The sequence below is a fragment of the Zonotrichia albicollis genome, chromosome 3, assembly GCF_047830755.1.
Source record: "Zonotrichia albicollis isolate bZonAlb1 chromosome 3, bZonAlb1.hap1, whole genome shotgun sequence".
Classification (NCBI taxonomy): domain Eukaryota; kingdom Metazoa; phylum Chordata; class Aves; order Passeriformes; family Passerellidae; genus Zonotrichia; species Zonotrichia albicollis.
In genome coordinates, this window is record NC_133821.1 from 477530 (window position 1) to 500730 (window position 23201).

The 23201-nt window shown below is 67.5% G+C and overlaps 4 protein-coding genes across 8 annotated transcripts; 3 read left to right on the plus strand and 1 right to left on the minus strand.

Moving 5' to 3' along the window:
* Nucleotides 1–62: 62 nt before the first annotated feature.
* SLC30A3 (solute carrier family 30 member 3) lies at nt 63–4115 on the minus strand. 2 transcript variants are annotated; one of them, XM_074536266.1, is made up of 8 exons: nt 3937–4115; nt 2600–2805; nt 2363–2509; nt 2135–2288; nt 1525–1723; nt 1331–1436; nt 888–1022; nt 63–673 (listed from the first exon to the last, which is right to left on the minus strand). In XM_074536266.1, the coding sequence occupies exons 1-8, from the start codon at nt 4017–4019 to the stop codon at nt 528–530; spliced, it is 1176 nt and encodes a 391-aa protein (XP_074392367.1). In that variant the 5' UTR covers nt 4020–4115; the 3' UTR covers nt 63–527. The 2 variants fall into 2 exon arrangements, with proteins under 2 accessions (XP_074392367.1, XP_074392369.1); XM_074536268.1 differs by having other exon boundaries at nt 2600–2763; nt 3937–4114.
* On the plus strand, nt 4104–14563 carry LOC141728387 (uridine-cytidine kinase-like 1). Of its 3 annotated transcripts, XM_074536253.1 has the most exons (15): nt 5339–5697; nt 5933–6039; nt 6276–6446; nt 6887–6958; nt 7184–7373; nt 7467–7528; nt 7808–7824; nt 8462–8560; nt 12702–12795; nt 12897–12959; nt 13055–13177; nt 13252–13359; nt 13437–13593; nt 13726–13807; nt 13839–14563. In XM_074536253.1, exons 1-14 carry the CDS (start codon nt 5436–5438, stop codon nt 13797–13799), a joined length of 1599 nt encoding a protein of 532 aa, XP_074392354.1. In that variant the 5' UTR covers nt 5339–5435; the 3' UTR covers nt 13800–13807; nt 13839–14563. The 3 variants fall into 3 exon arrangements, with proteins under 3 accessions (XP_074392356.1, XP_074392354.1, XP_074392353.1); XM_074536255.1 differs by lacking the exon at nt 5339–5697 and adding an exon at nt 4104–4227 and having other exon boundaries at nt 13726–14563; XM_074536252.1 differs by having other exon boundaries at nt 5340–5697; nt 13726–14563.
* Nucleotides 14564–14768: 205 nt separating this feature from the next.
* Nucleotides 14769–17149, plus strand: DNAJC5G (DnaJ heat shock protein family (Hsp40) member C5 gamma). The gene is made up of 4 exons (XM_074536278.1): nt 14769–15064; nt 15529–15742; nt 15901–16054; nt 16565–17149. The coding sequence occupies exons 1-4, from the start codon at nt 14952–14954 to the stop codon at nt 16642–16644; spliced, it is 561 nt and encodes a 186-aa protein (XP_074392379.1). The 5' UTR covers nt 14769–14951; the 3' UTR covers nt 16645–17149.
* Nucleotides 17150–19109: 1960 nt separating this feature from the next.
* On the plus strand, nt 19110–22984 carry TRIM54 (tripartite motif containing 54). 2 transcript variants are annotated; one of them, XM_074536279.1, is made up of 10 exons: nt 19111–19384; nt 19802–19974; nt 20480–20651; nt 20731–20826; nt 21419–21652; nt 21848–21870; nt 21948–22072; nt 22334–22435; nt 22550–22588; nt 22784–22983. In XM_074536279.1, the coding sequence occupies exons 1-10, from the start codon at nt 19217–19219 to the stop codon at nt 22792–22794; spliced, it is 1143 nt and encodes a 380-aa protein (XP_074392380.1). In that variant the 5' UTR covers nt 19111–19216; the 3' UTR covers nt 22795–22983. The 2 variants fall into 2 exon arrangements, with proteins under 2 accessions (XP_074392381.1, XP_074392380.1); XM_074536280.1 differs by lacking the exon at nt 22550–22588 and having other exon boundaries at nt 19110–19384; nt 22784–22984.
* The last annotated feature ends 217 nt before the right edge of the window (nt 22985–23201 follow it).

Genomic DNA, 23201 nt, shown 5'->3' on the forward strand with positions numbered 1-23201 from the left:
CCCCCAACTCCACCATTTCCCTCCCCGTGCCCCTCTGTCTGCTGCACTGCTGCTGCTGCTGCTGCTCCAACACATTTATTGGCAGCGCTGGCACCGCTGCTGGCACAGATGGACAGATGGACACCAGGGGCACAGGCACGACTCAGCAGAGGGAATGGGTCAGGGCCAGGCACAGGAGGGTTCAGACAGAGCCCAGGCAGCAGCACGGGGGGCCAAGGCCAGGTCTGAGGGCCCCCATGGGAGATGTCCCTTCCTGCCAGGACAGACAGGCTCCCTGGGGGCCGCGTGCTGGGGCAGGATTCCACCTCCTCGGGGAGTGAAGGTTCCAGGGAGCCCCTGTGCTCCACAGGCCAGGCCTTGTGTCCGTCCCCCCAGGACACCACACTGGAGTCACTGTCCCACCCCAGGGCTCTGCAGCAGCAGTGGGGTGGGTAGAGGGGAGATGGGATCTCAAGCGCTGCCCTGCTCTAGCACAAGGAGCTGGGGCCAGGGCCGCGTCTGGCCCAACGTAGCAGTGGGTGGGGGTCTCAGGTTTGGGGATCCTGACAGTGGGGACAGCCTGCTGACTCCTCCTGGTGCTGCTCCACCTGTACCGTGCACAGGGCAAAGCCAAACCTGCTCTGGAGCCGGGCAGTGACCTCCTGCAGCACCATCTCCGTGTCAGCGCTGGCATCTAGGAGCAGCAGGGCAGGGGCTCGTTCCTGGTGTGGCCATGGGAGCCCAGCAGGGCAGGGGCTCGTTCCTGGCACGGCCATGGGACCCCAGCAGGGCAGGGGCTCGTTCCTGGCATGGCCATGGGACCCCAGCCATGGGACCCCAGCAGGGCAGGGGCTCGTTCCTGGCACAGCCATGGGACCCCCCAGCCGTGCCCCGTGCAGGTCACTCACCCACGGCCACGTGCACCGACACGGCGGCGTGGTTCAGCGTCAGCGCCCAGAGGTGCAGGTCGTGGACGCCCCGCACGCCGCGGGCTCCCAGCAGCGCCTCCTTCACCGTGTCGAAGTGCAGCCCCCGCGGGGCCCCTGCCAGCAGCACCCCCGGTTACACGGGCCCCCCTCGGCCCCCAGACACAGCACCCACCTGGCTGGGGCTGGGGGCTCCCCCAGGGCAGCCAGGCTGGGCACGGTGGCTTTGGGGTGACACAGGCCTCACCTTGGGGCCAATGCACCTGGCTGGCTGGAGAGGAGGAGCTGGGAGCATTCAGGTAGGGCAGGGGGAGGCACAGAGGGGGGGAGCTGCCTCATGGCAAAGTGCTGCGGCAGATGGAGCTCCAGGAGCTCCTGTGCCCACCCTGTGCCCGGGTCTCACTCCCCTCTCACCCACTGCTCACCTTCCATGAGGACCATGAAGACGTCTCTGAGGATGGTGATGGTGGAGCCGAGGACGAAGACGGAGAAGAAGAGGGTGCTGATGGGGTCTGCGATCTTGCACTGGGGCTGCAGAGAGGGGGTCTCTGTGAGGCTGGGGGCAGAGCCCACGTGGCACCCTGCTCCTATGGGCAGCCCTGGGGCCCAGCCCGGGCACCTTGAAGTAGATGATGGTGGCAGCCACGAGGACGCTGACGCTCTGCAGCAGGTCACCCACCACGTGCACGAAGGCTGCCCGCACGCTGGTGCTGCCGGGCACGGGGCTGGGCTGGCAGCACCCTGAGCTCTCCAGCTGCTCGTAGGCTCCTGTGCCATGGCCATGGCCAGCAGGGGACTGGTGCAGGATGTAGGCCATGCTGCAAGGAGCAGGATGGCTCAGTGCCACACTGACAGGGCCTGTGGGGGGGCCCTGCTTGGGCAGAGGGGGCACAGGTGTCGCACCTGGGGCTGGGGACAGTGGGAGGAGTGGGGCTGGAGGTGCAGCAGGGCTGGGAGGTGTGCAGGAACAGGGCAGGGGTTTGGTCCTGGGGCTGTGACAGGGCTTGGGAGGCGCTGCTTGAGGCACCCGGGAGTGTGGGGAGGAGTGGGGATGTGGGCACATGGACTGGAAGCCCTGAGTGTATGAGGGACAAGGAAGTGACGGTGGCAGCGCCTGGGGACACACGGCTGGTGCACAGGGGCACAAAGTGACCTGGGGGCACAGTCGGGGTCGCAGGGGGCAGAACTCAGCTGATGATGGGGAGCACGGCTGCACACATGGCACATACACCAGATTGACACCAACAGCACAGGCCGACGTGGCCAGCATGGCTCGCGCCTCGATCTCGTAGTCGTTGCTGATGATGCGGGCGGCCGCCAGGTAGACCAGGGCCGCGGTCACAACCCAGATGGAGAGCACGGAGGCCAGCGCACCCAGCGTCTCTGTGGGGTGACACCCATCAGCGCCCACCCGGCCTGGGGTCCCCGGAGCCCGCAGGGCCGCCCCCTGGGCTCACCCGAGCGGTGCCAGCCGAAGGTCATGGTCTTGGTGGGCGGGCGGCTGGACACCCAGAGGGAGAAGAGGCTGACGGACATGCTGCCCACGTCCGTCAGCAGGTGGGCTGCGTCCGTCATGATGGCCAGGCTGTGTGCCAGGTATCCGCCTGCGGGCACAGAGCAGCTGGCACCCCGTGCCCTGCTGGCACCCCGCGCCCTGCTGGCACCCCGGGGCCCGCCTGGGGGACAGGTGTTACCTATCACCTCCCCGACCATGAAGAGGCAGCAGACGGCGCAGGCGACGCTCAGCTGCCGGCGGGCCTGGAGCCGGCCCTGCCCAGGGCTGGGGCTCGGGGGGCTGCAGCGGCAGCGTGGATCTGGGGCCGCCGGTGCTGAGGGATCTCCAGAGCCTGTGAAGAGACTGGGGCAGGGGGTCACTGCCGGCAGCGCCGGCTGGGGACTCCTGCCCAGACCCCCCGAGGGTCCTGCTGCCGCCCCCTGCTATGCGGCCACGTCGGGCACCGGCGGAACCCCCGCTCCCGGTGGGACGAGCAGCCATGGACCGGCGGCAGCAGCCGGAGACGGTGGCACGGGGCTGCCGCCGGAACCGAAAACTGGCGCGGGTACCGCGGGGAGGCGCGGCTGGGAGCGAGGTGTTGCACTCAAGGCTGCGAGACCGGCCAGCGGTGCGGAGACGCGGGGTGTGGGGAAGGGGCGGCGGGGGCCGGGTCCCGGTCCCCGTGCGTGGGGCAGCAGTGCGGGAGCGGGGACGGGCAGCCCACCGGGACGGGGGCTAAGGGATGAACGGCGCCGGTGTGGGCGGGTGATGGATGGATGGATGGATGGATGGATGGATGGATGGATGGATGGATGGATGGATGGATGGATGGTAGGTATCGGTGTGCGTGGGTGACGTTCGGGCGCCGATAGGTGCGGGACGGACACCCGAGCGGGGAGCGGGGCTGGCGCACGCGGGGCCGGTTCCGCTCGAGCGGAGGTGCCGGCGGCGGCTGAGCGTGCCGGTGGCGGGGTGGCGGCGCAGGCGGCGGGCGGGCAGCGCTGGCGCGGGGACTGCGGAGGTGCCGGTGTCCGCTCGGATGGATGAAGGCACGGGGGCGGCCGGGGAGGGACGTGCCGGGGGTGCCGGTGTCGGCGGTGGGAGCTGCGCGACGTGCCGGGGGCTTGCGGGGGTGCCCGAGGAGCCGAGGGCGATGGGGGCGATGGAGGTGCCGGGGGTGATGGGCGAGCGGGTGCGGGAGGACCGGGGGTTGCAGATGCGGGAGATAATGGGGGTGACGGTGCGAGGAATTGCCGGGGAGCCTGGAGGTGACGGGGTGATCGGAGTGCCGGTGATGGACGTGCTAGCGCCGGTAATGGGGCTGTCGGGACGATGGTGTGCCGGTGGTGACCGGAGTGTCGGGGATGCCGGTGATGGGAGCGCCGTCGGTGCCGGAGGCGCCGGTGATGGAGTTGTGCTGGCGGTGGTGGGGATGCCGGGGTGATGGGTGCCGGGGTGATGGGTGCCGGTGATGGGTGCCGGTGATGGGTACCGGTGATGGAATGCCGGGGTGATGATTGCCGGTGCCGGCGGTACCTCTTGAGGCGCAGGCTGCCGTCGGCGCTGCCGCCCCGCGGGCTGACCAGGCGGGCGCTCTCGGTGCCGGTCGGGGGCTCCATCCCGGAGCGAGCGGCGCCGCGGGCACCGGCACCGCGGGCACCGGCACCGCCGAGCCCCGCCCCTGCCGTGACTCCGCCCCCGGTCCCGCCCACACGCGGGTGGCGGGGCGGTCCCGGTGCCGCCGCTCCGGGCTCGGGGCGGGGGCGGCCCGGCGGGTGCGGGTGCTGCGGACCGGCGGATCTCCGGGAGAATACACCGGAGATGCGTGTAAGGGCGCTGCTTTCGCGGGAGAAGCTGCTCGGGGCCAGGGCTCGGCGGCTCCTCTTGTCCCCGGCAGGCGATGACAGAACTGACCCTGGGATCCGTCTGAGCACGGGAGGGACACGAGGGGAGCTGGGGAGCAGCGGGCACCGGCGGGGATCGTGCCTAACCGCGGGGATAGCCTGCCGCGGTGCCGGAGCCGGTGCACAGGGCAGCGCAGGGTTTTGGCGCTGTCCCCCCGCGATCCTCCGAGAGAAGCGGCGGGAGCGCGGGCCGGCTGAGCCGGAGGGGCTGCACCGGCATGGCCGAGCCCAGAGCAGGGCGTTCAGCGCCCGGGAACCACCGGCGCAGCCCGGGCTCGGCGCTGAGTCCGGCCCCGACTGCGGCCAGGCAGAGCCCCCTCAGCGCGGCGACAAATGACACCGAACGTGCTGCTCCGTGCTGCGGAAAGACTCGGGATGGGCTGCGGAGCCGGGGCAGGAGCCTGGGCAGGGCCGGTCCTGACCGGGCAGGAACAACCTCAGGACGGGCAGGGGCAGCCGGCTGGGAAAAGGCTCCAGGGGTCCCGGGAGACACCCGGCAGACCGCGAACCAACAACGCACCCTTGGCGTGTCCTGGACACCGCTCCGCGACGCCAGGCCCAGCGCTGGGTACCCAGGACACCTGGGACAGGGGCAGGGTCAGGCTGGGGACAGCCCCGAGCAGCCCGTGATGCTGCAGGGCTGGAGCGGCTCTGACCTGCCAGAGGGAGGGCTGTGCAGGTGAGCCCTGGTGTGACACCTGCAGGGAGGGCTGTGCAGGTGAGCCCCGGTGTGACAGCCCCAGGGAGGGCTCCGCTGGTGAGCCCCGGTGTGACAGCCCCAGGGAGGGCTGTGCAGGTGAGCCCTGGTGTGACACCTGCAGGGAGGGCTCCGCAGGTGAGCCCCGGTGTGACAGCCCCAGTCTGCAGGTGAGCCCCGCTCTCCCGGGGCGTCTGGGGCGGGGCCTCGGTAAGGGGCGGGGCCTCAGCCAGGGTCACACTAGGAAGAGGGGCACCAGTCTGGGCGGAGCCTCGATGGGGGCGGGGCTTCGTTCAGGGGCGGGACTTAACACAGGACGGGCCTCGATCGGGGCGTGGCTTCACTCAGGGGCGGTCCCCATTCAGGGGCGGGGCCTGTTCCCCGTGCCGTGCGCAGCCCGTCCTGTCCCGGCAGCCCCCGCGGCCCGCGCGGCGATGGCGGCGGCGGGCGCTGAGGAGCGGCGGGGGGCGGCGGGGCCGGAGCGCGCCCACAGCTCCGCTCCCGGCCCCGGCCCGCTGGGCTCGCTGCTCAGCCGCCTGCCGCTGGCGCCCGCCCCGGCCCCACGGCGCCGCACCGCCAGCCAGTGCAAGCCGGAGCCGCCGCTGCTGCGCACCAGCAAGCGCACTATCTACACGGCCGGGCGGCCGCCGTGGTACAGCGAGACCGGCGCGCCCGTAGATGAGGCCTTTGTCATCGGTGAGCGGTGGGACGGGGCCGGGGAGGGGATGGAGCCGGATCAGCAAGGAGATGGAGCCGAGAGCGGGCTGTGGAAGGGATGGAGGCCGGACCGGCGCCGGGGTCGGGCTGCGGTCGGGAATCGGGGAACGAGGGCCCGAGGGAGGGGCTGGGACCGGGCCGGAGCCGGAGCCGGATCTGGATCCGGGCCCGTGACGGATCCGGGCCGGGGCGGTGCCCCCGCCGCTCCCCGCAGGCCTGTGCGGCGGCAGCGCCTCCGGCAAGACCACGGTGGCGACGCGGATCATCGAGGCGCTGGACGTGCCCTGGGTCGTGTTGCTCTCCATGGACTCCTTCTACAAGGTGCGGGACGGGGCCCGGGCAGCGCCGAGCCGGGCCGACACTCCGGTTCCAGTGTACCGCTGGGTGCTGCCGGGGATCGGGCTGCGGGGATCGGGTGCGGTGGATGCCGGCATCCGGCACGGCGCTCAGCGGTGCCGGTGCTCGGGCTGCGGGGATCGGGTGCGGCACTGAGCAGGGCTGGGATGCCGGTGGATGCCGGGATCCGGCACGGCCCTGAGCAGTGCCGGTGCCTGCAGGTGCTGGATGAGGGGCAGCAGGCGCTGGCAGCCCGCAGCGACTACAACTTCGACCACCCCGATGCCTTTGACTTCGAGCTGCTCGTCAATGTCCTGCGCAAGCTCAAGAAGGGCAAGAGCGTGAAGGTGCCGGTGTACGACTTCACCACACACAGCCGGCGCCGCGAGTGGGTGGGTGCCGGGGGCCGGGCTCAGCCTGGCTGGCAGGGTCCCGGGAACGGGGAACGCCTCTGGGCCCTGCAGGGTCCGGAGGGCCAAAGGGAGGGGGTGGCTGGGGTCATCAGGAATGGGGGACTCATTCATGGAAGACTGTGGGGAGATGGGCCAACAGGCCGGTGCAGATATGAGGGAGGGACTCGGTGGGCAGAGGTGCTGGGAGGATGGCACTGAGCAGAGGCTTGGGATCTAGAGCAAGGTTCGGGGTCCGTCCTGGCCTGGAGCATCATGCACAGGGATTGACTACAGCTCCAAGGCATTGGGTGCTGCAGGATGGTTATGGGGAGCCCCAGCAGAGTGGTGAGACCCCAGGGGGGTCAGAGCCCTGTGTCAGTGTTGGTGCTGCTGTGGCATGTGAGAGAAACAGGACAAACCCAGCTGCTGTCTGCCTGCAGAAAACAGTGTATGGGGCCAATGTCATCGTGTTTGAAGGGATCCTGGCCTTCGCCAACAAGGAGCTGCTCAAGGTATCGCTGCCTCAGGTGGCCGCTGGCCCGAGGGGATGCTGTGCTGCAGCAGGGCAGGCACTGGCCCTGGGTGCCACAGCAGTGGGGCTGTGGAGGGAGAGTTCACCGCCCGTGCTGACAGAGGCCTCGGGAGGTGATGCTGGGTGCCGCTGCGGGGTGGTGGAGGGACTAACGCAGGTGTGATGGGAGCTGCATAGGGGGTGCTCACCCCTCCCAGTTTTCCAGCTGCTGGACATGAAAGTGTTTGTGGACACGGACTCGGACATCCGGCTGGTGCGGCGGCTGCAGCGCGACATCATGGAGCGCGGGCGCGACGTGGCGGGCGTCATCAAGCAGTACAACAAGTTTGTGAAGCCAGCCTTCGAGCAGTACATCGAGCCCACCGTGCAGGTGGCCGACATCGTGGTGCCCAGGGGTGAGGCCCGAGCTGAGCCTGGCATGGGGAGCGGGTGCTGTGGGGCAGGTGGGTCAGCGCCCGCCCCACCTGCCTCCTCTGCTCCACCCGCAGGTGGGGAGAACTCCGTGGCACTGGACCTCATTGTGCAGCACGTGCACAGCCAGCTGGAAAAGGTGGGCCGGGGCTGAGGAGGGGAGGGGTCCTGCATGCAGAGGGCAGGATGTGGCTGCACACAGACCTGTGCTCTGGGAGCACTTGGGGGGTGTTGGTGTCACCTCTCTCTTCTCAAGAGGTCCCGGCATGGAGCTTGGGGGAGCAGATCGGTGCAGTGGGCACTGGGGAGGAGGGTGGGGAGCTGGGCTGTTGGGGTGGCTGTGCTGGCCTGTGAGTGACTGACAGGGTGTCTGTCCTTCCTGTTCCCCTGCGCTGCACCGTGACCTCTGCACCACCAGCGGGAGATCACAGTCAGGTACGTGGGATCCAGGGCTGCACAGGAGCCTGTTCTGGGCTGGGGGGCTGCTGGCACCCACTGGCTTCTGTGTTCCTGCTGGCAGAGGTTTGCTGAGGTGCCTGAGCATAGCTGCTCCTCCCCAGGGCTGTGCTCAGCTCCTCAGGGCCTGTCTGGCTGCAGCCCTGGGCTCTGTGTGACACACCTCACACTGTGGCTGATGCCTGTGGCCAGCTGCCTGCCCTGCTCCTGTCCCTGTCTGGAGCAGGGCTCCTCTCCTGGCTGCTGACTTACCCTGGGCTGCTCACTTCTGTGGGAGAAGTGCCCTGCATGGTCCCTGTTCCTGGCACTTCATGTTCCCTTTGGGCAGGACAGCCCTTGTCCCTTGTGGTGACAGCCCGGTCCCAGGCTGTCCTGCCCTGCAGAGGCTGCAGCAGCTGGGGGTGTGCTCTGGGAGGTTCACCCCAATGTTTTTGGGCAGTCCAGCTCTGGGGTCTCATGCCTGCTACCAGACTTGGGGTGTTGCTCAGGATCCAGGGAAGGCCAAGCACGGTGCTGACCTTTCAGAGGGGTGTTTCTGGAGCCTTCCTTTGGCAGGGTGGCCCAGGGCTGTGGGTGTGTGTGTGCTGCACAGCTCTGAGCCCCTTCCTCCCTGCAGGGCAGCCCTGGCCTCGGCCCACCAAGGACAGCCCCTGCCCAAGACGCTGAGTGTCCTGGAGAGCACGCCGCAGGTGCGGGGCATGCACACCATCATCAGGTACATCCCTGCCACCCTGGCACACCACAGGGCCTGGCGTGAGTGTCTGCCCTCTGCCCTGGGGCTGCAGTCCTGGGGTTGGCCTGGAGCAGAATGGCTGAATGGGGCTGGATGGTTGGAGCAGAATGGCTGGAGCAGAATGGCTGAATGGAGCTGGATGGTTGGAGCAGAATGGCTGGAGCAGAATGGCTGAATGGAGCTGGCCCTGGCCCCATGGGCTCTTCTCTGGTGACCAGAGCTCTGCCCTTCTGCTTTGGGTGGTTCCTGACAGGCCTTTCCTGCAGTGGGAGGGGACTGGTTGGCTCTTTGCTCCCTGGGGCACAGGTAGAGCAGCTGGTGGCATGGAGCAGGGTACCCCTTGCCCCTCTCCCAGGGCACTTGGTTTAGTGCTGGCTTAGAGAAGGGATCTGGGCAGCTGCTTCTGTGGCTTCACCACTCCTGATCTTTTCTTTCCCTTCTGATGCTCCTTTTTCCAGGTGACAGTAGCATCAGTTAGTGAAGGCTCAAGGGCTGAGGCCTTTGGGACCATGGAGAGGTTCATTGTTTTTGCAGCTGCAGAGCCTGGCAGCCCCAGGTGTGTTTCCCCACGGCAGAGAGGGCATGTTGAGCTCAGTCAGGTCCTCCTGTGGCACCTTTGTCTTGGTTTGGAAGGTGTCAGCTCATGTCCTTGTGAGGGACCTGGACAGGACTGAGTGCACTTTGAGTAAGCTTGCAGAGGATACCAAGTGGGGTGGGATGTGGATCTGCTGGGCAGCAGGAGGGCTCTGCAGAGGGGTTGGGGCACTCTGGATTGATGTGCTGAGACCAGCAGGGTCAGGGTCACCAAGGCCAAGTGCCAGGCCCTGCCCTGGGGTCACAGCAGCCCCATGAAGCACTCCAGGCTGGGGCAGAGGGGCTGGAACGGCCATGGGGCCAATGGTGGACAGTGGCTCAACATGAGCCCAGGTGGGCAAGAGGCCGTTGGCACCTGGGCTGTGCCAGCTGGGCACTGCTGGGGCACCTCCAGGCTTGGGGACAGCTCTGGGCCCCTCCTGATAAAAGAGACATTGAGGGAGCGTGTCCAGGGCAGGGAATGGAGCCCCAGGAGGGGCTGAGGGAGCTGGGAAGTGGCTCAGGCTGGAGAAAAGGAGGTTCAAGGGAGACCTTGTTCTCTATAGCTTCCTGACAGGAGGATGCAGCCAGGTGAGGGTCAGGCTATGCTCCATGGAGAAAGGGACAGGACAAGAGGAAGCTGCCTCAGGCTGCCCCAGAGGAGATTTAGGTTGGATATTGGGAGCAGTTTCTTCATGGGAAGGGTTTTCCAGCCTCAGCACAGCTGCTCCAGGTGGTGATGGAGTCCCCATCCCTGATGGAATTCAGAAACCCTGTGGAAGTGGCACTTGAGGGTGTGGGCTGGTGGTGGCCTTGGCAGAGCTGGGGAGCAGCTGAACTGGATCTCAAAGGGCTTTTCCAACCCAGTTTATGGTGTTCTGATGCTCATGGCCACATCCAGGCTGGGCACCTCCTTTCCTTCTCCTGACTCCTTCCTCCTGTGGAAGCACAGGCTCCAGGGCAGGTCCTGGCAGTAGGAGCGGTGATGTGGCACCTCAGGTGTGCCAGGCAGAGCCCTGTGCCAGTGCCCTGTCCCTCCCCTGGGCTGTGGTTCCACCTTGGTAGCACAAGTGCTTGGTGACCTTAATCCGTGAGCCGCATTTGCTGCACCTCTGTGTGCAGTTAGTTATTGCATCTTAGCAGATCTGTGTCGTGTCTTTATTAATGTATTTCATGTTTAGACTCATGTGTTTATTATTTTTTATCAGTGAAACAACCTCGCAACTGTGAGTTCTACAGTCTTTCATTAGCAAAACACAAAATAGCTAGCTGTCTTTTGTTACAAAGCCTTTTAAGACTAAATTATCTAATTAAAAAATAATACTGAGATTATTTTCCCTTTTAACCTAGTAACTCTCTCAAAGCTTACAATGTAGACTTTTCTGTCTAATTACAAAGCATCACCCAAACCTGTGAAAAAGAAGAAAAAGGTAAAAAAGAACAACTTACTTCTGCCCTAAAACCTCCATCTTCATATTTAATTTCTATATTCTAAAACCCTAAATTCTGTTTTTCCCCCTGTTATATTACACACTTCTAACCAACTACACACTCATAATCCTAGTGCTATTAATTAATTTTAAAAGTCTTCTCCACAACCTCAAGTCAAATACAGCACTCTCTTACGCGTCTGTGCCTTTCAGCACAGAAAATTTAAAATTCTCAACCTGTAAAGTTCAACATCCTGCAGTGGTTTGGGTGGGACGGGGGTCCTGGTCACCTGCTGCTGCCCAGCGTGTGGGGGCTGCCCTCCCTGGCACAGCCCTTCCCCTGCCCTGCTTGTGCCCTGGGCAGGGAGAAGCTTCATGGTTGTGTCTGCGCTGGGGTTCCCCATCCCCAGAGGTGTCACTGTTAGGCTGGATGTGAGATGTCATCAGGGTTTGAGCCCCTCCATACAGAGGAATCTCTGCAGGAGCAGCGTGGGGCCTGTCCCAGCCAGGCAGGGGCCAGCACAGCTGGCTGGGTCCCAATGGGCACAGCTGGGACAGGACAGGCTGCAGGGGAGGCTCTGGCTCGTGCTGCTCCCAGCACAGCTGGCTGGGTGCCAGTGGGCACAGCTGGGACAGGGCAGGACAGGCTGCAGGGGAGGCTGCAGGGGAGGCCCTGGCTCATGCTGCTCCCAGCACAGCTGGCTGGGGTTTGGTGGGCACATCTGGCTGGGACAGGGCAGGACAGGCTGCAGGGGAGGCTCTGGCTCGTGCTGCTCCCAGCACAGCTGGCTGGGTCCCAGTGGGCACATCTGGCTGGGACAGGGCAGGACAGGCTGTAGGGGGGCTCTGGCCCGTGCTGCTCCCAGCACAGCTGGGTGGGTTTTGGTGGGCACATCTGGCTGGGACTGGGCAGGACAGGCTGCAGGGGAGGCTCTGGTCCGTGCTGCTCCCAGGCTGCTGTGGGTGGATGTGTGGGTGCAGCCCACCCGTGAGTGCTTGCTGACAGCTCACACTGGGAGCCGTAGGCAGACTCTTCCAGACCAGAGCTGTTTTATTTGCCTTTCTTTGGGGTGCTGGCTGTGCCCAGGGGTTTGGGGGTGTCTGTGTGCCATGGTCACTGCAGATGCTCAGCTGTGAGTGACCCTGGAATGGCTGCAGGAGCACACGAGGACAGCAGTGACTGCTCGTCCTCCTCCACACGCCTCAGCGGGGCTGTCTGTCATCCACCGAGGTGTAAGAAACGGCAGATGATGTCTTAAAATACAGAGTAAAAATATTCAATATCCTTCTGCCTCTTCAGGAGTGTTGCCAGCTCCACTTCTTCCATCTGGGAACGGGCAGGTGTCTGTGAGACTTCTTTGTCCTCGTGTTCCCCACGAGGCTGGTGGCCAGGGTACTCCTAGTAGGAGCAGTCATCTACTTTCCCTCTGCTGTGGGGTTAGTGCCCTGCATGCAGGGCTGGCTTACCCCTCCTGGGCAAGGGCAGAGGTTTCCTGGGCAGTGCAGCCCCATGGCAGCTTTGTTCTGGTTTGTGTCTGTTTTACATCTCGGTGCCTTCAGTGCATCAGAGCTGTGAGAAGGGCACACCATGGGTATTTCAGAGTCACCTGGTTCTTAGCAGTGCTTTATCTCTGACTCGGGACATAGAGGGGGGAGCTGGGGACATGTGCAACTCTTTTCTGTCACCCAGCGTGCTCAGCCATGGGCACTATGTCCCCTTCCACAGCAGGGTCCTATCCTATCCTGGCTCTGCTCCTGTTCCACCCCGGGCTCCCCAGCCCTCACCCACTGCTCCTGAGTTTGTGCTGCCCCTGATGGTCCTGCCTGACCTGTCCCTACTCCCCGTTCTCTCCCTGCTCTCTGTGATGGCTCTGAGTGGTGTTGCACCTCCCTCCAGCGTAGCTAAGCCACTCTCTTGCCTCTGTAGTCCTGTCTAGGACAGAAGCTGAGGTGTCAGTGAGCCCCACAGTGCTGGTGGTCACTGACTGTCACTCCAGGAGTGCTCTGGCTCCCACAGCCCGGGGCTGCTGCCCATGCTGGTTGGCCCCTGGAGCCCCACGTGTGGTCTGCAAGGGATGGCAGGAGCTCTGTTCCCACCTCACCTGTGTCATCCCTCCCAGGAACAAGGACACGACCAGGGACGAGTTTATCTTCTACTCCAAGCGCCTGATGCGGCTGCTGATCGAGCATGCCTTGTCCTTCCTGCCCCTGAAGGTGAGTGCCCACTGCTGGGGGCAGCCCCAGCCCCAGCCCAGCTCCCCTCTGGGTGCCCCTGACGGCTCTGGCTGCCCCCACTGTGTGCTCCCCTCCTGCAGTCGGTCACGGTGGAGACGCCGCAGGGCACCACGTACGAGGGGAAGCGGTTCCACAGGCAGCGGGTGAGGCACGACCCCAGCTCCTGCTCCCGTGGCAGCACTGCTCCTGGCCCAGCAGGCACCAGGAGCACCCAGCACGTGTCCCTGCCCTTTCCCAGATCACGGGCGTGTCCATCCTGCGGGCAGGTGAGACCATGGAGCAGGCCCTGACCGCCGTGTGCAAGGACATCCGCCTGGGCAAGATCCTCATCCAGACCAACCTGGACACGGGGGAGCCCGAGGTGAGTCCTGCTGCAGCCTGGCACGCACAGCCGTGCCCTGCTGGCACGTCACCAACCCTTCCTTCCCTCGCCAGCTGCACTACCTGCGCCTGCCCAAGGAGATCAGCGAGGACTACGTGATCCTCATGGACAGCACGGTGTCCACGGGGGCCGCGGCCATGATGGCCGTGCGTGTGCTGCTGGTGAGGCCCGGGCTGGGGCTGGGGCTGGGGCAGGGATCCTGTGCCCCGCCGGGCTCTCACAGCCCCCTGTGCCGCAGGACCACGACGTGCAGGAGGACAGGATCTTCCTGCTCTCGCTGCTGATGGCGGAGATGGGCGTGCACTCGGTGGCCTACGCCTTCCCCCGCGTCCGCATCATCACCACCGCCGTGGACAAGCGGGTCAACGAGGAGTTCCACATCATCCCGGGCATCGGTGAGGGGCCGGGGTGTGCTGCGCCTCTGCCTGGGGCCAGCAGCCCTGGGGACAGCCCTGCAGCCACACCAGAGGGACGCTGGTGGGGCTGGCACTGCTGCCCCTCACTTTGTCCCTTTGTCTGCCTGCCAGGTAACTTTGGAGACAGATACTTTGGCACCGACGGCCCCTCGGCCTGGTGTGACAGCGACAGCGTGGACTGCTGAACTGGCTGGCCTCAGGACCGGGGGCTGGGCTGGCTGCAGGGCTGGCTGCAGGGCTGGCTCCATCCCTGCCCCCAGGAGAGGCCCTGAGCTGCAGCCGTGCCCACCTGCCAGCCCCAGCTCTCCAGACCTGCACAAGGCCCTGCTGCTGGTCTTGCTCTGCCCCCAAGGACCAATCCTCCCCAGGGAGGAGGACAAGAGAGGGATGGCCTCTCCTGGGACCACGGAGAGGGGATATTTAGGGACATTCCTTGCTCCCAGAGCCCTGGGGCTGGGCCAGCCGTGCCTGCAGAGGGAGAGGTGGCCTCCCCGCGGCTGTGCCTGAGGGGTGCTCACCTTCTGCCCAGGGGAACGGTGCAGTCCAGGCCAGCTCCATGCCTGGAATCCGTATTTATTTCTATTTATTGTGGGCAGCCCCCAGCTCCAGCGGGACCCTCTGACATCAGGGACTGGGCCTCGCGGATCCACCCCGTCCCTGCAATCCACACTCCATCCATGGCCCCAGGAGCTGGGGGCCGGCATGGGGCTGGCTGCCTTCCCGGTGCTGTCCCAGCCCCGGTGCGCAGTGCTGCTGGTGCCCGGGGAGCGCTGAGGTGTCCCCGGTGCTGCCCTTGTTGCTCAGGTTCTTTTTCCAAAGGGCAGCGGCAGCCTTGTCCCCCTCGCCCCGCCACCGGCGGCAGCAGGAAGGTCCGGGGCTCTGTCCCGGGCCCGGCCATGCCGCCACCCCTCCTCGCCGCCGTTTTGTACCAATAAAGGAGCAGCGCGATGCCCGTGTGCCGCCTCCTGCTGCCGCCGGACCGGGGCGGGCGGTGGGGCCGGGCCGGGCCGTGCCCTGTACCGGGTGTCACCAGGCCGGGCCGTGCCCTGTACCGGATGTCGCCGGGACGGGCCGTGCCCCGGGTGTCACCAGGCTGGGCCGTGCCCTGTACTGGGTGTCGCCGGGCCGGGCTGTACTCTGTACCGGGCGGGCCGGGCCCTATGCCGAGTGTCGCCTGGCCGGGCCGTGCCCTGTACCGGGTCGCGGGCGGCGCCTGCGCAGAGCGGCGGCGGAAGCGGCGGCGGGCAGGCCCGTAGCGGCGGGCAGGCCGTGGCGGCGGGGCAGGCCCGTGGCGGTCGCTGCCGCGTCCCGTGCGACCCCGCGAGCCTCGGGCGGCCATGGCGGAGCCCCCGCGGCCGCAGCGGAAGCTGTCCCGGGTCGGGGAGAGCCTGTACCGCGTGCTGGGGCTGCAGAAGGGCAGCTCCCCCGAGGAGATCAAGAAGGCCTATCGGTACGGGGGGGTCCGGCGGGGCCGGTCTGGGAGCCCCGGCACGAGGGGCCGTCCCGCCAGCGCGGCCGGGATCCCGTCCGGACGGTCCCGGTCCCGTCCCGGCGGCCAGGGTCTGTTCCGGGAAGTGAGGCTGTGACGCGATACCGGGGGCCTTGCAGGGTGTGGGCTGTCCCGGGCAGCGGGGCTGTGAGCCCGTGCCGGGGGTCCTGTGGAGGTGTCCCGGGCAGCAGGACTGTGAGCCCATGCCGGGGGTCCTGTCGGGGTGTCCTGGACAGCGGGGCTGTGGGCCCATGCCGGGGGTCCTGTGGGGGTATCCTGGGCAGCAGGGCTGTGAGCCCATGCCGGGGGTCCTGTGGGGGTGTCCTGGACAGCGGGGCTGTGGGCCCATGCCGGGGGTCCTGTGGGGATGTCCCGGGCAGCAGGACTGTGAGCCCATGCCGGAGGTCCCCCCGTTGCACCCGCAGGAAGCTGGCCCTCAAGTACCACCCCGACAAGAACCCCGATGATCCAGCGGCTGCCGAGCGCTTCAAGGAGATCAACAGCGCCCACGCCACGCTCAGCGATGTGGACAAGCGCCGCCTGTACGACCAGTACGGCTCCCTCGGCCTCTACGTGGCCGAGCAGTTCGGCGACGATGCTGTCCGGCACTACTTCCTCATGTCCAAGTGGTGGTTCCAGGTGAGCCCGGTGTCCCTGGGGCTGCCTGGTGGGGCTGGTGGGCTGGGTGAGCTCAGGGCTTTGCCCTGCTGCCAGGCTGGTGTTGGACTGGGCTCTCAGGACTGGTGTGATGGGTCAGGGGCTCAGGTGGGCTCACAGCACGTCTGTCCCTGATGCAGGCACTGGTGCTGTGCTGCGGGGCCCTCACCTGCTGCTGCTGCTGCTGCTGCTGCTTCTTCTGCTGTGGGACGTGCTGCCAGCCCAAGGAGGATGAGTCCTACAAGTACGTGGACCCCAAGGACCTGGAGGCGCAGATGCGGGCAGAGGACAGCGGTGAGTCAGGCGGGAGCCCGGCAGCTGGGAGCGCCTGTGTTTGCCTTGTGGGGGCTCTGGGGTCTCCCGTGTCCCATCTCGTGTGGGGACAGAGTTCTGGCTCAGGCCTTGGTTTGGCTTTAGCCACAGCTCTTACTTCCAGACAGCCCTCGGTGTTTCCTGTGTGGGCCAGGGTTGGTGGCAGTGGCAGAGGGAGCCCCTGCATGGGCCGTGGGTGCACCTTCTCCTTCTCTCTGGACAAAGGCCCCCTGAACAGGCCTGAAGCTTAGAGACCCTTTGGGGCACAGAGCACGGGAAGAGCAGCTGTGCTCCAGGCCAGCTGTGTTCCTGGCACTGGCCATACGGGTGTCAGTGGGGCTGGGTGGCTCCTGCAGCTTCCCTTGGGGTCGGGGCACTCTGCACTGGCCAGGGCTGTGGGGGCTTTGGGCTGTGGGAGGCAGTGCTGTGGCATTCCTGCTCCCTGGCACCTCCAGCTGGGGCTGAGGCACTGATGTGAGCTTTCCTTTGCAGATCCTCCGGGCCCTGTGGTAGCGCAGCCCCCGCCTGCCAGCACGGAGCCGCTGCCAGCCAGCGCCAGGAGCGATGCCTGAGGCCGGCCCCACCCCGCCGGCTCCCAGCGCTGGGCAGGATCCTCCTCCCTTGGGACTGTCACTTTCCGGGACCACGGTCCCGCCCCCCGGGCTGCCTCATCGGCCTCGGAGGGATAGAATCTCAGGTTAATTTGGCCAGCATCAATGCACAGGCTGCCGGGCCCCTGCTCGAACTCCAGGGCAATGCCCCCGTGTCCAGCAGTGGTGGTGGCAGTGGCCTGGAGCCCGTGCTGCCGTGGCCCCTCGAGTGCCTTGCCCGTGCCCAGGTCGGGCACCGAGCCCCGGGCACGAGCAGAGATGCTCCGGGCCGAGCTCTGTAGCTCTGTGAGACCATTAGCACTGTAACCTCGGGGCTGGGCTGAGCCCGCCCCTCTGCAGCCCTCCCGACAGATGCTGGGTGCCAAACGCTGCTGTGGGCTTGGGGTGCTCCTGCGTGTACCCCTTCTCTCTGCCCTCTGGGATTGTCTGGGTTTTGTGGGCACCATTAAAGGCCGACGGGAGGGGAGCATGTGTGTGTGTGTGTGTGCCTGGGCTCTGTCCAGGGCAGCAGGATGTGCCTCTGCCCGGTGTTTCCATGCTGGGGCCGTGCTCATGGATCCTGCGGGTGCTGGACTAACCGGGGTGTGGAGCAGGCAGCTCACGTCCTGTGTGGAGTGGAGTGAATGCCACCTGTGTCCTGTGTCCTGTCCCCACCCAGTGCCACTCTCTGTGCCCTGCTGCTGCTTCTGCAGCTCTGCTCTTCCCACTCCTGCTGCTGCAGTCTGAGCCGTGCTCCTGCCCCCCTGCTCCTGGCCCCCTGCTCCTGCCCCCTGCTCCTGCCCCCTGCTCCTGCCCCCCCTGCTCCTGCCCCCCTGCTCCTGCCCCCCTGCTCCTGCCCCTGCTCCTGCCCCTGCTCCTGCCCCCTGCTCCTACCCCCCTGCTCCTGCCCCCTGCTCCTGCCCCCTGATCCTGCCCCCCTGCTCCTGCCCCTCTGCTCCTGCCCCCCTGCTCCTACCCCCTGCTCCTGCCCCTGCTCCTGCCCCCCTGCTCCTGCCCCTGCTCCTGCCCCTGCTCCTGCCCCCTGCTCCTGCCCCCCTGCTCCTACCCCCTGCTCCTGCCCCCTGCTCCTGCCCCCTGCTCCTGCCCCTGCTCCTGCCCCCCTGCTCCTGCCCCCGCTCCTGCCCCCCTGCTCCTGCCCCTGCTCCTGCCCCCCTGCTCCTGCCCCTGCTCCTGCCCCCGCTCCTGCCCCCCTGCTCCTGCCCCTGCTCCTGCCCCCCTGCTCCTGCCCCTGCTCCTGCCCCCCTGCTCCTGCCCCCCTGCTCCTGCCCCCCTGCTCCTGCCCCCTGCTCCTACCCCCTGCTCCTGCCCCTGCTTCTGCCCCCTGCTCCTGCCCCCCTGCTCCTACCCCCTGCTCCTACCCCCTGCTCCTGCCCCCCTGCTCCTGCCCCTGCTCCTACCCCCTGCTCCTGCCCCCCTGCTCCTGCCCCTGCTCCTACCCCCTGCTCCTGCCCCCCTGCTCCTGCCCCTGTTCCTGCCCCCTGCTCCTGCCCCCCTGCTTCTGCCCCCTGCTCCTGCCCCTGCTCCTGCCCCCTGCTCCTGCCCCTGCTCCTACCCCCTGCTCCTGCCCCTGCTCCTGCCCCCTGCTCCTGCCCCCCTGATCCTGCCCCCCTGCTCCTGCCACCTGCTCCTGCCCCCCTGATCCTGCCCCTGCTCCTGCCCCCCTGCTCCTGCCCCCCTGCTCCTGCCCCGCTCCCTGCGGAGGGCCGGCACCCAGGGGTGGCACCGAGGGACACGGGGAGCCGCTTGCTCGTTCTTCCCATCTCTGGTCGGTCACTGCCTCTGCCCGCGGCTGCATGGGCTCTGCCTCACTCCCTAAATATAGCCAGGGTGCCAGGGCGAGTGGGGATGGAGTGTCCTGGCACCAGCCCCTCTGCTCTGCCCTTCAGGGGGGCTGGCACGGTGGGATCAGCGGGACCCCAGCCTTGCGCAGCCCTGCTGCCTGCACAGCGGGGCACATTGTCCTCGGCGTGACTGCCGGCGCTGCAGCCCCTGCACCAACTTTGCAGCCCCTGCACCGGCCAACCCTGCAGCCCCTGCACCGGCCCTGCGGCCCCTGCACCAACCCTGCGGCCCCTGCACCAGCCCTGCAGCCCCTGCACCAACCCTGCAGCCCCAACCCTGCAGCCCCTGCACCGGCCCTGCAGCCCCTGCAGCCCCTGCACCAGCCCTGCAGCCCCTGCACCAGCCCTGCAGCCCCTGCACCAGCCAGCCCTGCAGCCCCTGCACCGGCCCTGCAGCCCCTGCACGAGCCGGCCCTGCTCCCCCGAACCCCGGCCGCTCCTCCCGGGCCGGGATCCGCGGGTCCGGAACGCAGCCGGTGTCCGGTGCCGGGCCCGGCCGGTCCCGAGGGAGGGCAGGAGCGGTGACTCAGTGTCACCCGACGCCGCCGACAGCTGCGGCCCCGGCGGGGCGGGGGCGGCTAAAATTAGAGCGGGGGGCCGGGGCCGGGGCCGAAACAAAGCGGGCAGCGGGCGGCCGGAGCGGAGCGGAGCGGCGGGACAGAGCCGGGCCGGGCCGGGCCGGGACCGCGGCCATGAACTTCGCCGTGGGGCTGAAGCCGCTTCTGGCGGAGGCGCGGAGCATGGAGAGCCTGGAGAAGCAGCTCATCTGCCCCATCTGCCTGGAGATGTTCTCCAAGCCCGTGGTCATCCTGCCCTGCCAGCACAACCTCTGCCGCAAGTGCGCCAACGACGTTTTCCAGGTGGGAGCCACGATGGGGCGGGGGGAGGCACCGGGAGCTCGGTCCCTGGGACCCCAGCCCGGCGGAGCTGGCCCCGTTATCCCGAGATCCCCGGCCAGCGGGGCCGAGGGGCGGGCGGCACCAGGAGCACCGGGATCCTCTTCACGGGGGCCTGGTCTGGCGCTGGCGCCGGGAATCCCGGCCCCGGGAGCAGCCGCTGGCAGGGGACGGTGAACGGGGAGCAGGGGCCGGGTCCGAGCCCCGGTTTGTGCCCACACCCGTGGCCGTGCTCTTGTCTCCATCTCTGTCTCCGTGCCCGTGGCCGCGCTCGGGTCCGTGCCGGGGGCTGTGGAGCGGAAATCCGGGGGGGGCGGGAGGCACCGGGGGTGCGCGGGTTACCGGGGGTGCCGCCGCCGTGACCTCCCGCGTCCCCCCCAGGCCTCCAACCCGCTGTGGCAGTCGCGGGGCTCCAGCGCGGTGCCGTCGGGCGGGCGGTTCCGGTGCCCGTCGTGCCGGCACGAGGTGGTGCTGGACCGGCACGGGGTGTACGGACTGCAGCGGAACCTGCTCGTGGAGAACATCATCGACATCTACAAGCAGGAGTCGGCCCGGTCCGGAGGCGCGGGGACCCCGGGGCGAGGCGGGGTGGCCGTACCTGCGGGGGGCAGCGAGCCCACGGGAGGGCTGGGTGGGATCCCGACAGGACCTGGGGAGTCATGGGGGCCGTGCAGGGCCAGGGAATATCCCTGGGGCCGCGACTGTCTCCGGGGACAGAGGCGCTTCTGGCGCCAGCAGTGTCCCTGGGGCTGAAGGGTCCCGGGGAGCCGGAGGTGTCTCAGGGCTGGGCAGGACCCGGGGCTGGCGCTGGCTCTGAAGCTGGGGTGTCTGTGGGGCCAGGGTGTCTCTGAAGCCGGGGTGTCTCTGAAGCCGGGGTGTCTCCAGGGGCTGGGGTGTCTCTGGGACCGAGGTGTCTCTGGGTCCAGGGTGTCTCTGAAGCTGGGGTGTCTCTGGGGCCAGGGTGTCTCTGAAGCCCTGGTGTCTCTGAAGCTGGGGTGTCTCTGAAGCCGGGATGTCTCTGAAGCCGGGGTGCCTCCCTGACGCCCCCAACCCCTGCAGACCCCTTCACGCCAAGGCTGAGCAGCACCTCATGTGCGAGGAGCACGAGGACGAGCGCATCAACATCTACTGCCTGCGCTGCGAGGCGCCCACCTGCTCGCTGTGCAAGGTGTTCGGGGCGCACAAGGACTGCGAGGTGGCCCCGCTGCCCGCCGTCTACCAGCGACAGAAGGTAGAAGGGGGGGCCCCGGAGTTCTCGGGAGGGCCGGGGGTACCCCCAGAGCCACCCTCACACCCACCCTCACCCCCAGAGCGAGCTCAGCGACGGCATCGCCATGCTGGTGGCGGGGAACGACCGCATCCAGGCCATCATCACGCAGATGGAGGAGATCTGCCACACCATCGAGGTGGGCACCGAGGGAGGGGGTGGCACTGGGAGTGCCCAGCCCCGGCACTCTGCTGGGGCACACTGAGCACCCTGCAGCAGTGCCAGCTGAGGGATGTGCTGGGCACACGGAGCAGCCCTGCAGCCGTGCAAGAGGAGGGATGTGGTGGCACTGGGATTGCCCAGCCCCGGGGCCGTGCCGGGCACACGGAGCAGCCCTGCAGCAGTGCCAGCTGAGGGATGTGGTGGCACTGGGATTGCCCTGCCCCGGGGCCGTGCCGGGCACACGGAGCAGCCCTGCAGCCGGGCAGTGCCAGCTCCGGTGACACTGGGAGTGCCCATCCCTGGGGCTGTGCTGGGCACACGGAGCAGCCCTGCCTTCGGGCTGTGCCAGCTGAAGGATGTGGTGGCACCGGGATTGCCCAGCCCCGGGGCTTTGCGGGGCACACGGAGCAGCCCTGCAGCCGGGCCGGGATGGAGGGATGTGCCGGGCACACGGAGCAGCCCTGCCTTCGGGCCGTGCCAGCTCCGGCGGCACTGGGAATGCCCATCCCCGGGGCCGTGCCGGGCACACCGAGCAGCCCCGGCCCGTCCCGTCCCGTCCCGTCCCGCAGGAGAACGGCAGGCGGCAGAAGCAGCACCTGGGGCTGCGCTTCGATGCGCTCTACGGCATCCTGGAGGAGCGCAAGAAGGAGCTGCTGCAGAGCATCGCCGCCGAGCAGGAGGCCAAGCTGCAGCGGGTCCGCGGGCTCATCCGCCAGTACGGAGACCACCTGGAGGCCTCCTCCAAGCTGGTGGAGTCGGCCATCCAGGCCATGGAGGAGCCCCAGATGGCCGTGTACCTGCAGGTGCTGCCGGGGATCGGGGGCTGGGGCTGCCCGGGGGCAGGGTGGTGGGGCCGTGGTGCCCTGAGGGGCAGGGGGCTGCTCACAGGGGCTGTGCTCACCCCAAAGGATCTGTGGGTGCCCCTGGATGTGCAGGGGTGCACCTGTGCAGGGGGTGATGTCCGGGAGACACTGATCCCCCCTCGTTTTCCTTCACAGCACTCCAAGGAACTCCTGAAAAAGTGAGTGGGGACAATGGGGGGAAAAGGCTCTTGGCTGGAAAAGGCCCTGCAGCCCCCGGGGCGCCTCTGCCCTGCAGGATCACAGACATGTCCAAGGCATCAATGAGCAGCCGCCCTGAGCCCGGCTACGAGAACATGGACCACTTCTCCATCAACGTGGACTACGTGGCTGAGATGCTGAGGACCATCGAGTTCCAGACAGGTGCCTGCCCTGGGCAAATGGCTGGGCTGTCCCAGGGGCACTGGGGCTGCCAGGGCTGCCAGGGCCCCAGGCAGAGCCCCCTCACCACATGCCCTGTGTGGGGATGTGACCCCCACCTGCAGCCCCACCCAGGGTCAGCCCTGCCCCAGGCTCTCCCTGGTTCCCGCACTGGGCTGGTCACATTCCTCTGGGAACACCCTGGAGTGTCCTGGGGTGTCCCATGATGCGGGAAGGTCCCACCTGAGCTCTCCCTGCCCACAGAGCCCCTGGGCGAGGATGAGGGGGATGCACCTGGGGATGGCAGCGAGGCTGCAGCAGACGAGGAGCGGCTGGACAGCCTGGAGGTGCCCGAGGCTGCTGAAGGTGAGTGTCTGCCATGACTGCCCAGGGCCGTGTCCATGCTCCCCGTGGGGCAGCAGGCTCCTTCAGGGTGCTGGGACATCCCTGCCTGGACCTTGTCCCTCTCTCCCTCTGCAGATGTGGGGCCGAGGCAGAAGCCAGCGAGCTCTCCCCATGGTGAGACCCCCGTGGGGAGTGAGATGGGCACGGCCATGGGGGGTTGTGGGGCAGAGGAGACCCCCTGGGAGTGGGGATGGGGGCATGGAGGGGCAGGTCACACCCCAGGCTCCCCCAGGCCATCCCTGTGTCCCTGCTGCAGGGGGTGGGAAGGGGATCCCGGGGTCACAGGGCTCAGGCTGCTTTTCTGCACAGGTCAGCACTGAAGTGAGGCCGTGGGGTAAGGCCGGCATGCCCTCAGCTCTGCCTGTCCCTGTCACACCCGGCTATCCCTGTCCCTGTCCCCCCGCCCAGGCTGTGGCCATCCTGCACTCTCCATCCCTGCTGCTGGAATTGCCCCGATGGGCGCTGTCTCTCTCCAACATTAAAAGTGTGTGAGGACCCGTTGTGCCCTGCGCTGTGTGGGTGGGATGGAGGCCAGGGCCGCCCTCAGGGTCTGGCCCGGCGCAGCCCCTGCCCCATCACCCAGCAGTGCCCCCGGGCCTCGGGCGGGGCTCTGAGACCCCCGAGCCCCGGTGCAAGGCGGGCTTTGAGCCCCGGGCCCGGTGAGCGGCTCTGCCCTGCCCACAGCCCCTGCCGGGGGGCGGCGACCCTCGGGTGCTTCATCCCACTG